Source organism: Cicer arietinum, chromosome 4 (genome assembly GCF_000331145.2).
Source record: "Cicer arietinum cultivar CDC Frontier isolate Library 1 chromosome 4, Cicar.CDCFrontier_v2.0, whole genome shotgun sequence".
In the NCBI taxonomy this organism is placed as follows: Eukaryota; Viridiplantae; Streptophyta; class Magnoliopsida; order Fabales; family Fabaceae; genus Cicer; species Cicer arietinum.
The window spans coordinates 63,004,997-63,017,135 of record NC_021163.2 but is presented as its reverse complement, the minus strand read 5'-3'; the positions used below and the strand labels follow the sequence as shown (position 1 = coordinate 63,017,135).

At 27.9% G+C, this 12,139-nt stretch overlaps 3 protein-coding genes across 6 annotated transcripts in view; 1 reads left to right on the top strand and 2 right to left on the bottom strand.

The window, feature by feature from the left end:
• The window catches only part of LOC101504376 (uncharacterized), a 5,037-nt gene extending 3,270 nt beyond the window's left edge, over positions 1-1,767 (top strand). For 2 of the 3 annotated variants that reach the window (XM_012715351.3, XM_004498994.4), the window contains exons 6-8: positions 92-173; positions 775-1,018; positions 1,407-1,767. In XM_012715351.3, coding sequence (XP_012570805.1) covers positions 92-173; positions 775-981 — 289 coding nt within the window. In that variant the 3' untranslated portion in view covers positions 982-1,018; positions 1,407-1,767. The remainder of the gene's footprint in view (positions 1-91; positions 174-774; positions 1,019-1,406) is intronic. The other variant, XM_004498995.4, reaches the window with a different exon arrangement.
• Positions 1,768-2,158: 391 nt separating this feature from the next.
• On the bottom strand, positions 2,159-3,489 carry LOC101489839 (triacylglycerol lipase OBL1-like). Its single transcript, XM_027333630.2, has 2 exons — positions 2,669-3,489; positions 2,159-2,574 (listed from the first exon to the last, which is right to left on the bottom strand). The coding sequence occupies exons 1-2, from the start codon at positions 3,035-3,037 to the stop codon at positions 2,530-2,532; spliced, it is 414 nt and encodes a 137-aa protein (XP_027189431.1). The 5' UTR covers positions 3,038-3,489; the 3' UTR covers positions 2,159-2,529.
• Positions 3,490-3,572: 83 nt separating this feature from the next.
• On the bottom strand, positions 3,573-10,773 carry LOC101504920 (triacylglycerol lipase OBL1-like). Of its 2 annotated transcripts, none has more exons than XM_012715352.3 (5): positions 10,300-10,773; positions 9,185-9,372; positions 8,921-8,954; positions 4,045-4,655; positions 3,573-3,951 (listed from the first exon to the last, which is right to left on the bottom strand). In XM_012715352.3, exons 1-5 carry the CDS (start codon positions 10,604-10,606, stop codon positions 3,673-3,675), a joined length of 1,419 nt encoding a protein of 472 aa, XP_012570806.1. In that variant the 5' UTR covers positions 10,607-10,773; the 3' UTR covers positions 3,573-3,672. The 2 variants fall into 2 exon arrangements, with proteins under 2 accessions (XP_012570806.1, XP_027189443.1); XM_027333642.2 differs by lacking the exons at positions 8,921-8,954; positions 9,185-9,372; positions 10,300-10,773 and adding exons at positions 7,103-7,136; positions 7,367-7,554; positions 8,482-8,515.
• Between the last annotated feature and the right edge of the window lie 1,366 nt (positions 10,774-12,139).

The following is a 12,139-nucleotide window of genomic DNA, read 5'->3' as shown; positions in this document are numbered from 1 at the left end:
CCTGCTGAGAAAACTAATAATTTACCAACTAAGAAATATTTTTGCAAAGTTTACATTGTTTTTAAAATGCCAGTAATATTTACTTGTCCAGGGGTAAAAGGGAGGAAGCCAAAATCACTGCTTGGGAGAACTTGCAAAAGGCCAAAGCTGAGGCAGCAATGCGGAAACTAGAGGTTAATTCCTAGTGTTTTCTTTTGTAGGAGAATGTCAATACGAAATTTCCCGAACATATTTATTACAAAATAAAAATAGCCACTCGAAGAGTTTTTTATGTATAACAACTTTCTAGCTTAAGTAATCATCCAAGCAGTTATTGCTCCTTCATACAAATATTTTTATTATAAGTCACATTTTGGAATTTTCTATTATTTTCTTTATTTCAGGGTGCTGAATTATTTCTCTCTTAACCTAAACTCAATATTGGTTGTTTATGTATTTCTGCTTATTGACTTGCTTTTACTATTGGGATAGTGAAGTGGTTTTCTGATCAGTGAACACTCATCCATTATCTTAAATCAACGAAGTTATGGACTATTTCATTGTGAAGCATAACGTGGACTGTCTAATAGGATTAAAAATGTCTTGAAGAAAGTCTTTTTTTACTTTACCATAATTCATAAACAATTTTCTATTATAATGGATGGATCATGTTTTTGTTGATTCATTTCACAGCTGCATGCTTAATAATTCCTTTCTCCCCAAAAATTATTACTCATAATAAAGGATAATAATTAGAGAAGAAGGAATGTGATCTCATCAATTTTGCTATTTCAGATGAAGTTGGAAAAGAAGCGAGCATCTTCCATGGACAAGATTATGAACAAGCTGAGAACAGCTCAGAAAAAGGCTCAGGAAATGAGGAGTTCAGTTTTAGCCAACCAGGCTCATCAAGTTGCTAGAACTTCTCACAGAGTTATGTCATTTCGGAGAGCCGGCCAGATGGGTTCTTTGAGTGGTTGTTTCACCTGTCATGCCTTTTAAGCTTCTCCAGCATTTTTTTCTGTTCAAGTGAAGTTGGGTAAGTTTTTCTGTAATCATTGTCCTAGTTCAGATATAAATTGTTAGTTAATATGGTTGTGGTTTCAAAGATCTTCAAAACAACATACTCTTCAATAACAATTGTCTGCTTAATTTGGAATTTTTGAAAAGTTGCCGTTTTTATCAATTGTGCCCGAGTTTTGTGTAAGCGAAAAGGTTTCTTATGCTGGAAACATTGAGTGTATTAATTTGACAGGTTTTAAAATAGATGTCTGCTCCGGTTTCCTTCTTTTACATCCAAAGCTTATCCTTGAATTTTGATAGGCTCAAGTTTACCATTCTCTTACCTACTTACCATGGAAATTTGCACTAGTTACTCCTGTTCATTTTTATGAATGTTGATTAAAGGCTGTTATATGCCCGGCCAGGTTTCAGATATGAGAAGGATTTAAATGTGCCAGGTGCTAATGAATGAAAGATGGAGAGAAAGAGCAGCTTAGTATGTTGACACTAAATTGGTGTCATTGCAGTTTTCCAATGCATGCGGTAGAAGCACTTTAGCCTGTAAAATCTAAGCACCTTGTAGCCTCACCCTTGGGAGTTCGGTTTCAAGGATAAATAACATGTACGTACGTAGGCCAAACTTTAGAAATAAGCCTCTTTTTGTATTCTTTTTTTCCATGTCTGGTTACTTGACAGTGCTGTTCAAATGTAATCTATTAGTACGAATATTTTCCTGTAGTAGAACGATAAAAATCTCTGCAATATAGTATTTCCTTTTCTAAATCACACATGCTTCAATTTGTTCTTCATTCTTAGTTTGATTTTTATCTATTTCTTGTTCCCTATTGCATACTAATTTTGCTTCAATGGTACAAATCTATGCGTGAGATGGCCAACTGTGCCAACTTCTGCTATTATACTTGCACGTAATAATGAGAAGGGTCAGTGGGACTGGGAAATGGACGAATGCCCTTGGTTAGTTAGTTGCCTCAGGATATCTTGTGTTCTGTCTATATCATCATAATTCATATTTGTAAAGTAATTAATCATGAACATAGTAATTATTTGGAGAAAATCCAATTTCCACATAGAATAAAAATAATGTTTGAAATGAGTTTACAAAGAGAGATATCTTTTATTTTACAAGTTGTTTTGATAAGAATGAATTAGACCTACTATAAAAATTTAATATGGTATAGGAGAGTCTCTATCCATTGGATCACCCACCAATTATGTAATATTATTCATGCACCAAGTCAAATAATCCAACATATGGGTCCAATATAAAAACTAATTATAACAAAGTCATTGATATTAATCATCTTTGGAATGTTGTGGTCTTTGAATCTCTAGATGTTCGTTTAAGGATCCCAATCGGGTAGAATTGACGTAATCATTAGGGATATGAGCTGGTATTCTTGGAATTATCAATCCAACAAGCCTGAATATCGTCATGAACCAATTCTGTTTATACTTTCTTCCTACAACAAATGGTAGAAGGAAACCTCTAATCACCTCCCAAACTGCATTTAAGATCTTGGGTATCACTCAAAACAAAGAGAAATAATTCTTGTTTGGCTCCTCCTCTAGAATCTGCATTTTATTACATGAAAAAAAAAATCATTGAATTAGACTACAAACAAAACACATAAAAGAACATAAAATATTGAGTATTCAGATTTCATACCTGCCCATGGTATAAGCTATTGAAATAAAGACAAGGACTGAAGTGCTTAAAGAAAATGGATTTGTCATCATAAGGGATTCTAGGCACCAAATCATTAGAGTAAACATATCTCATATGCTTCACATCATACTTTTTCATCTTTTCCACCATGAATTCCCCAAACTTCTTGTCTCCAACTCTTGGTTGCCCAAAAGTATAAACACCTTCTAACTTATCCAACAACCATTCTTCCTCATGCAATATAAGCACAGCAACAAAAAGAATAGCCAATGCTCCTCCCAAACTATGCCCTGTTAATATGAACTTTGCATCCTGATTTTCCTTAAACACTGCTCTCAACTCGTCTCTTTTTGTATTCTTGTTTTCCATGTCTGGTTACTTGACAGTGTTGTTCAAATGTAATCTATTAGTACGAATATTTTCCTGTAGTAGAACGATAAAAATCTCTGCAATATAGCATTTCCTTGTCTAAATCACACATGCTTCAATTTGTTCTTCATTCTTAGTTTGATTTTTATCTATTTCTTGTTCCCTATTGCATACTAATTTTGCTTCAACGGTACAAATCTTTGAGTGAGATGGCCAACTGTGCCAACTTCTGCTATTATACTTGCACGTAATAATGAGAAGGGTCAGTGGGACTGGGAAATGGACGTATGCCATTGGTTAGTTAGTTGCCTCAGGATATCTTGTGTTCTGTCTATATCATCATAATTCATATTTGTAAAGTAATTGATCATGAACATTGTAATTATTTGGAGAAAATCCAATTTCCACATAGAATAAAAATAATGTTTGAAATGAGTTTACAAAGAGAGATATCTTTTATTTTACAAGTTGTTTTGATAAGAATGAATTAGACCTACTATAAAAATTTAATATGGTATAGGAGAGTCCCTATCCATTGGATCACCCACCAATTATGTAATTTTATTCATGCACCAAATCAAATAATCCAACATTTGGGTCCAATATAAAAACTAATTATAACAAATTCATTGTTATTAATCATCTTTGGAATGTTGTGGTCTTTGAATCTCTAGATGTTCGTTTAAGTATCCCAATCGGGTAGAATTGACGTAATCATTAGGGATATGAGCTGGTATTCCTGGAATTATCAATCCAACAAGCCTGAATATCGTCATGAACCAATTCTGTTTATACTCTCTACCTACAACAAATGGTAGAAGGAAACCTCTAATCACTTCCCAAACTGCATTTAAGATCTTGGGTATCACCCAAAACAGAGAGAAATAATTCTTGTTTGGCTCCTCCTCTAGAATCTGCATTTTATTACATGAAAAAAAAAATTAAAAAAATCATTGAATCAGACTATAAACAAAACACTTAAACTATTGAGTATTCAGATTTCATACTTGCCCATGGTATAAGCTATTGAAATAAAGACAAGGACTGAAGTGCTTAAAGAAAAGGGACTTGTCATCATAAGGGATTCTAGGCACCAAATCATTAGAGTAAACATATCTCATATGCTTCACATCATACTTTCTCATCTTTTCCACCATGAATTCCCCAAACTTCTTGTCTCCAACTCTTGGTTGCCCAAAAGTATAAACACCTTCTAACTTATCCAATAACCATTCTTCCTCATGCAATATAAGCACAGCAACAAAAAGAATAGCCAATGCTCCTCCCAAACTATGCCCTGTTAGTATGAACTTTGCATCCTGATTTTCCTTAAACACTGCTCTCAGCTTGTCTCTAATTGTGTAGTAAGCATAACGATGTGGGCCATTCTCATCTATTTCTTTGGGCCATCCACGGCCCCTTTGAAGGCCCAAAGCTTTCATGAACCCACCATGTATCTTACCTACGTCGGGTAGCTCATACCATGAGATATCAATGTCTGTTCTCCATTGCTCAGCATCAAATGGCTGTGTACCACTAAATGCAACCACAATCAAGTTGGGATCAGACTTGGTATCTTCAGTTATCATGGCTTTTGTGGTGCCACACTTTTGGTAATCTGCATGTCATCATCATTTGGATGGTAAGTATCTTCCCATTTAAATAAGTTGTTAACCAATTGTGCTTATCCCAATTGAGGAGACAAATAAAATAATAAATTCAATGTAAAATGATACCCCTTCTCTGACAAATAGAAAAACAAAAAAATCATTAAGATATTAGTTATTCACTTTTAATCTTGTTAATCTCATTTAATCTTGTTTTATTAACTCAACGAATACTAACTTATCATATCTTATACTGCTTATCTGCTAGTATAACTGAAAGATCCTCAAAATTAATCTAAAATTTACCTAAAAGGGTTCTATCATTTGCAATGGGGAGAAAAGAAATCTAAACCTAAGGTACCCATTGGACACTTCCGATAGGGAATCGTCCAAAACTTAAATCAACAAAGAACATGAATGTGATGGAGAAATATATCAAAAAAAGAAAAAATTAAAATGAATGATAGTCATAAAAGAAATGTAAATTTATGAGTTATATTATGAAGCACAAATGCTCTTAAGATTAAGCGGATTTATGTGTCAAACACAGTCAATACAATACCAACACCAAACATGTTTGATATCTAAGACAAGTGTTTCAATAACAAAGTTCTTTATTCCGATACGTCTCAAAGATTCGTTGGCACGCTTAATCAAACACAACTACAAGAATAAATATTTAAAAAAAACTAGAATTGAAAAGTTTTTAAAAGTAATATAATTGTATTTAAATTAGACATTTAAAAACTCCTGCATATATTCACCTTCTTCCCCAATCTTCAATGTGGTCAATTAGGGGAGGTAAACATCTTAAATTTGATTGCACAATTTCTAGTTTTTTTTTCTTTCTACAGTAGACATATGAATGAAGGTAAATGACTAATGTATATATTGATTTTAGATTTTTGTGTGCGATAAAACAAGTTTCTCAATTTAGACCAATAATGACGTTGATATTATGTATTGTTTTAGTTGTGTATTTTGAGGAGCGTCTTAAAGATTTTAGAAGTTTGTTTTAATTTTAAAAATTGAATCTTAAAAAAAGAAAATGTAATTTTAATTATTAAAAAAACTAATAAAATAAATTTTAGTTTATGTACACGTATCAATTTACATGATGCACATAAACTATACATACAAATATGACATTTGGTTATTTCATGTAACAAATATGTACGGATAACATTCACATATTAGACTCAAATATATATTTTGCTAACGATAACACAACACAACAACCACAATTTTATTCATAAAATAAATAAATTATATAACCTAAAATTACAACCACGTGTACTACAACATTTATATTAATTAGCATATGTATAATATTTATATTAATTAACATATTTTATAATGTCATGTCAAATTTAATCGAAATTTATTACAATCTATTAACATATATCAAATCACAATTATCCAATATAATTTAGTTTTCACAATCATCCAATGCGTGTTGGAAGATAGAGAAAACGTTCATTCGAACAAAATACGATTTTACTTCTATTTGTTGAGGTGGTTAAGAGGGTTAGGTGATGGTGGCGCTAATAGAATGTCTACTTGTTCTCTATGTTGTACAAGTTAAATGGCGTTAGTGATACTAGCTATGAGCATATGTATCACATCCTAAAACATCTCCGTCATAATCAATGTTATATAATTATGATGATGATTTGACTTTTTAAGCATAGCAGATTATTAATTACGAGCCATTTACATCAAAAATAAATATGTTAGGTGGTCAAATGTTAGAATACATTCCAAGAAACAAACAATCTTTTGGTGGAAACTTCCTACTTATTATTACAATATTTTTTGGGTTTTATTTATTCTAATTAAAATTATGGTTTTATTTATTCTAATTAAAATTATTGCAATGTAATTAAATCATATAATAACTAATCGGACACACCAATGTAATAAAGTATACATGTGTTTTACACTTCATATTCATATTGATTCATATATTTTAATTTTTAAGAAGTCAACTTATGAAAAAAATTATAATGCAAGTTGCATCGAATAGATGATTTATCTTTCTTTTAAAAATAACAGTGTTTATAAATCATGATTGTACACACCAATGTAATAAAGTATACATGTGTTTTACACTTCATATTCATATTGATTCATATATTTTAATTTTTAAGAAGTCAACTTATGAAAAAAATTATAATGCAAGTTGCATCGAATAGATGATTTATCTTTCTTTTAAAAATAACAGTGTTTATAAATCATGATTGTTAATTCTAGTTAGTTAATGAAATTTTTTATATATAATAAAAGTAAAAAATAAAAAAACTAAATAATATTACTAGATTATTTTTAATTTTAACTTTTTATTTCATTGTTGTGTGTCCAAACATTTTAAAATTAGAGTTGTGTACAGTACAAAAATAAAAAAATAATGTCACTAAATTTTATTTTATTTTGAGTAAAAAAGGTTCTAATTACTTACCGTTCCAGAAGGCGTATAGCCCCAAAATTTCCATCTGCAACAACATTATATAATATGAAAAATACATAAAAAAAAATATAACATGAAAAATAAAAACAAATTAGCGATGTTATTTACTTTAATAAAACTATATACTACATTCTTAGCATGTCCACTATAGAAAAAGTCAAACTGATATTCCGAACATTTATAAAAAATTTAATTTTATAATAATAAATTTTCTGATTTGAAAATCTGAACATAGAATTAATTAGTAGAACTTACACCCCAATGATTTGTGACTGCGTTGATAATGAATTGTTCATTCTCGTAGGAAAATTTAGAAGTCATAATAGATAGTAACCCTTTGTAGTTGGTATGATTATGATGAATATCTAAATCAACTCGATTGTCAAGGAGACCCACCACTGATAAAAACTCCGCCGATGATCTTTCCGGTGTTATTACCTCTCCTGCACCACATACATATATTCTTTCAAACAATACATCATGCAATATATCTTGCTCTCATCACTTAGACTCTTTTTTTACATTATATAATGGAAAAAATTTACTTTTTCACGAAATAGTTTTTTTTTTTTTTTTTTTTTATATAATTTATTTTTGTTGTTGAAAATAATCTAAATCTCAAGTTACTTTAGTGATAAAGAGAGATCAAGTTACTTTAAGAATAACTCTTCTTAGTCAATCTCCTTAAATTTTTTAAAACATTGAATTTTATGATCTAAGTCATGAGTTGTTAAACAATATTAACAATTAAGCTCACAAAGCTGTGTATCAACTCAAAAATTGTTACTATGTAATTTGACCGTTCATATTTGTTTATATTTTTTTAAATTATATGTTTATTTAAAATCATTTAATAAAATATTAAATAATTTTTAAATTGAATAATAATTTATAGAGTTAATTATGAACTTGTGATCTGATTTTATGGTTGAATTTATGAATTTCAAAAAGTTGACCCCACTTTTACATCTGAAAAATAATGTGATTTTATATTGAATTGGTGGATCAATGAAAAGATTAAAAAATATTGTTATTTTTACAAATAACCACAAATTAATTTCTATTTGGTAAAAAAATCACTTATAATAATAATGATAGTATATTTTTTGACTAAAAATTATAATAATAATAATAATCTCTTAAACAAACTATATCCTTAATCATTTTTATGATAATTTGTTCTTATCAATGATGAATAGATAGACAAACAAGTCATGTAATTCACACATGCTTAAATATGACATGCAAGACTACAAAATGATATTCGCAATATTATGAAAGAAACAAAATAGTAAGAAAAAGAAAATAACAAAATTAATGAAAGTGGGCATGCGAAAATCGTGGAAATTTATAACAATGATGAAATGAACCTTTAAAAAAGTTGAGCACGAGAGGAATGAAGCCTCCATTTATAATAACTAATCGGACACACCAATGTAATAAAGTATACATGTGTTTTACACTTCATATTCATATTGATTCATATATTTTAATTTTTAAGAAGTCAACTTATGAAAAAAATTATAATGCAAGTTGCATCGAATAGATGATTTATCTTTCTTTTAAAAATAACAGTGTTTATAAATCATGATTGTTAATTCTAGTTAGTTAATGAAATTTTTTATATATAATAAAAGTAAAAAATAAAAAAACTAAATAATATTACTAGATTATTTTTAATTTTAACTTTTTATTTCATTGTTGTGTGTCCAAACATTTTAAAATTAGAGTTGTGTACAGTACAAAAATAAAAAAATAATGTCACTAAATTTTATTTTATTTTGAGTAAAAAAGGTTCTAATTACTTACCGTTCCAGAAGGCGTATAGCCCCAAAATTTCCATCTGCAACAACATTATATAATATGAAAAATACATAAAAAAAAATATAACATGAAAAATAAAAACAAATTAGCGATGTTATTTACTTTAATAAAACTATATACTACATTCTTAGCATGTCCACTATAGAAAAAGTCAAACTGATATTCCGAACATTTATAAAAAATTTAATTTTATAATAATAAATTTTCTGATTTGAAAATCTGAACATAGAATTAATTAGTAGAACTTACACCCCAATGATTTGTGACTGCGTTGATAATGAATTGTTCATTCTCGTAGGAAAATTTAGAAGTCATAATAGATAGTAACCCTTTGTAGTTGGTATGATTATGATGAATATCTAAATCAACTCGATTGTCAAGGAGACCCACCACTGATAAAAACTCCGCCGATGATCTTTCCGGTGTTATTACCTCTCCTGCACCACATACATATATTCTTTCAAACAATACATCATGCAATATATCTTGCTCTCATCACTTAGACTCTTTTTTTACATTATATAATGGAAAAAATTTACTTTTTCACGAAATAGTTTTTTTTTTTTTTTTTTTTTATATAATTTATTTTTGTTGTTGAAAATAATCTAAATCTCAAGTTACTTTAGTGATAAAGAGAGATCAAGTTACTTTAAGAATAACTCTTCTTAGTCAATCTCCTTAAATTTTTTAAAACATTGAATTTTATGATCTAAGTCATGAGTTGTTAAACAATATTAACAATTAAGCTCACAAAGCTGTGTATCAACTCAAAAATTGTTACTATGTAATTTGACCGTTCATATTTGTTTATATTTTTTTAAATTATATGTTTATTTAAAATCATTTAATAAAATATTAAATAATTTTTAAATTGAATAATAATTTATAGAGTTAATTATGAACTTGTGATCTGATTTTATGGTTGAATTTATGAATTTCAAAAAGTTGACCCCACTTTTACATCTGAAAAATAATGTGATTTTATATTGAATTGGTGGATCAATGAAAAGATTAAAAAATATTGTTATTTTTACAAATAACCACAAATTAATTTCTATTTGGTAAAAAAATCACTTATAATAATAATGATAGTATATTTTTTGACTAAAAATTATAATAATAATAATAATCTCTTAAACAAACTATATCCTTAATCATTTTTATGATAATTTGTTCTTATCAATGATGAATAGATAGACGAACAAGTCATGTAATTCACACATAATTAAATGTGACATGCAAGACTACAAAATGATATTTGCAACATTATGAAAGAAACAAAATAGTAAGAAAAAGAAAATAACAAAATTAATGAAAGTGGGCATGCGAAAATCGTAGAAATTTATAACAATGATAAAATGAACCTTTAAAAAAGTTGAGCACGAGAGGAATGAAGCCTCCATTACTTGATAGACGATTGAGCCACAATTCCAACATGTTTCCAACCATTTTCAAGGAAGGACCTAAGAAAACAAAAACCTTTTGTAAAACAACAGAGGTAAAGAGAAGCCATCTTTGTCGAAATTCTACTGCCTCAAGTCCTTCTGAGCAATCAATGAATCTTCTATTCCTTAAGTTTGATGAAAATAAGAGGTGCACTAGTTCCACAATACTTGCTTCTTGCGGCTTAAGCAATATATAATCTCCATAAAATGCTTGTTTGGAACCCATTGCTTGAAGAAATGCCTTAGATCTAACCAAATTATAAGCAAGAATATAAATGATATATTATTTATAGCGTAAACGCGTGTCACACATTACATTAAATATATTGCATTTCAAGTATATGAAATGGAGAGATTTAGAAAATATTTATTTTCATAATGTTGATTATCATCGTACATATATATAGGTTCATGCTGCTAAGGGGAAAGTTATATTATGGAAGAAGAAAAGAAATCGGTATTCACCCACCATTGACACGTCATGAATAGTTTAATTGATAAACCATAATAAAATAAATATTCACAACTTGAAATATGCGAATAAATGTAAAAGTATTTCTTGTATTTGGAGATATATGTATCTATTAATAATTTAGTAAAATTACTTTGAGAGTGTGATAATTTTAACAAAATTATATTTCATAATTTTTTTAAATTGGAAAACGAAAAATAATTTTTTTATATTATGAAAACACGATATTTAAAAAGGAATAAAAGAATTATAAAGAATAAAAAGTAAAATATAATTTTAAAATTAATATATTAAACTTAACTAATAAGCAATCAACTTATAAAAAAAAAAAGCAATCACAATAATTTTTACTTATATAATTAAATGTAAAATTAAACTAACACAAAAGAAATAAAAATTAGTATTTTTTGACTCAAGAAATAAAACTAATTAACAAAAGTTATTTGAAAAATTGAATCATATTGTACTAAACATACTATCAATATCTTTTTTTTAATATAAATGATTAAATTATTAAAAATTGATTGTCCATTTTGTTTAAGAATTTTGTGTTATCAATTTTTATTTCTAACAAAGCTCTTTCATAATTGTCTTGAAAATTTAAAATATCAAAATAAGAATAAAAAATCTATCAATTAAGTGATAAATTTTTACTTTCTCATTTCTACTAATTTTTTACAAATAATTTATATATATATATATATATATATTTTTTATTTTTTTATTTTTTTGATGTTTTAAATAAAATTTAATTGTATAAATTGACGTTTATTGATGGTAAAATAAGATTACAACTGAAACAAATTTACACTCATTTATAAAAAATACACAACTCGCATTCACACTGGTTAAGTTGAATTCCCTACCAATAATTAGAGAGGCTTGTTCCAAGATATTTCCTCCTATTCAAAAAAATCAAAAGTCTTTATCTTTTCCTCTCCCTCCCCGAATATCACTTTCCCCTTTTATTTCTATAAATAAACAACATAACTGATAATTAATAAAAACATAATTGCTCATAACTATCATTTATTTATGCCCTCCCCAACAATACTCCCCCTTTCCAATTATATATACTAATTATTATAAAAATGGGGTAGAAAACACTACCTCATTGTTACACTAGGCTACGCTGTTGTTTATTTTAATTATCATAAAAGCTCAGTAAATAATAATAAATTAAGAGTTATGCAAATAATATTAATTATAAAGTATAATTTAAAAAATAATTAATATTACGTTAAAAATGTTATTTATTTTGAGATGCATACAAATTTGACAATTATT

Coding starts and splice junctions, on each gene's coding strand:
- LOC101489839 (XM_027333630.2), bottom strand. CDS start 3,037: ATGGAAAACAAGAATACAAAAAGAGACGAGTTGAGAGCAGTGTTTAAG. Junction 2,575..2,668: donor ATAGCTTATACCATGGGCAG/GTATGAAATCTG, acceptor AATAAAATGCAG/ATTCTAGAGGAGGAGCCAAA.
- LOC101504920 (XM_012715352.3), bottom strand. CDS start 10,606: ATGGGTTCCAAACAAGCATTTTATGGAGATTATATATTGCTTAAGCCG. Junction 9,373..10,299: donor CGTGCTCAACTTTTTTAAAG/GTTCATTTTATC, acceptor TATGTGGTGCAG/GAGAGGTAATAACACCGGAA. Junction 4,656..8,920: donor GCTATACGCCTTCTGGAACG/GTAAGTAATTAG, acceptor GATGACATGCAG/ATTACCAAAAGTGTGGCACC.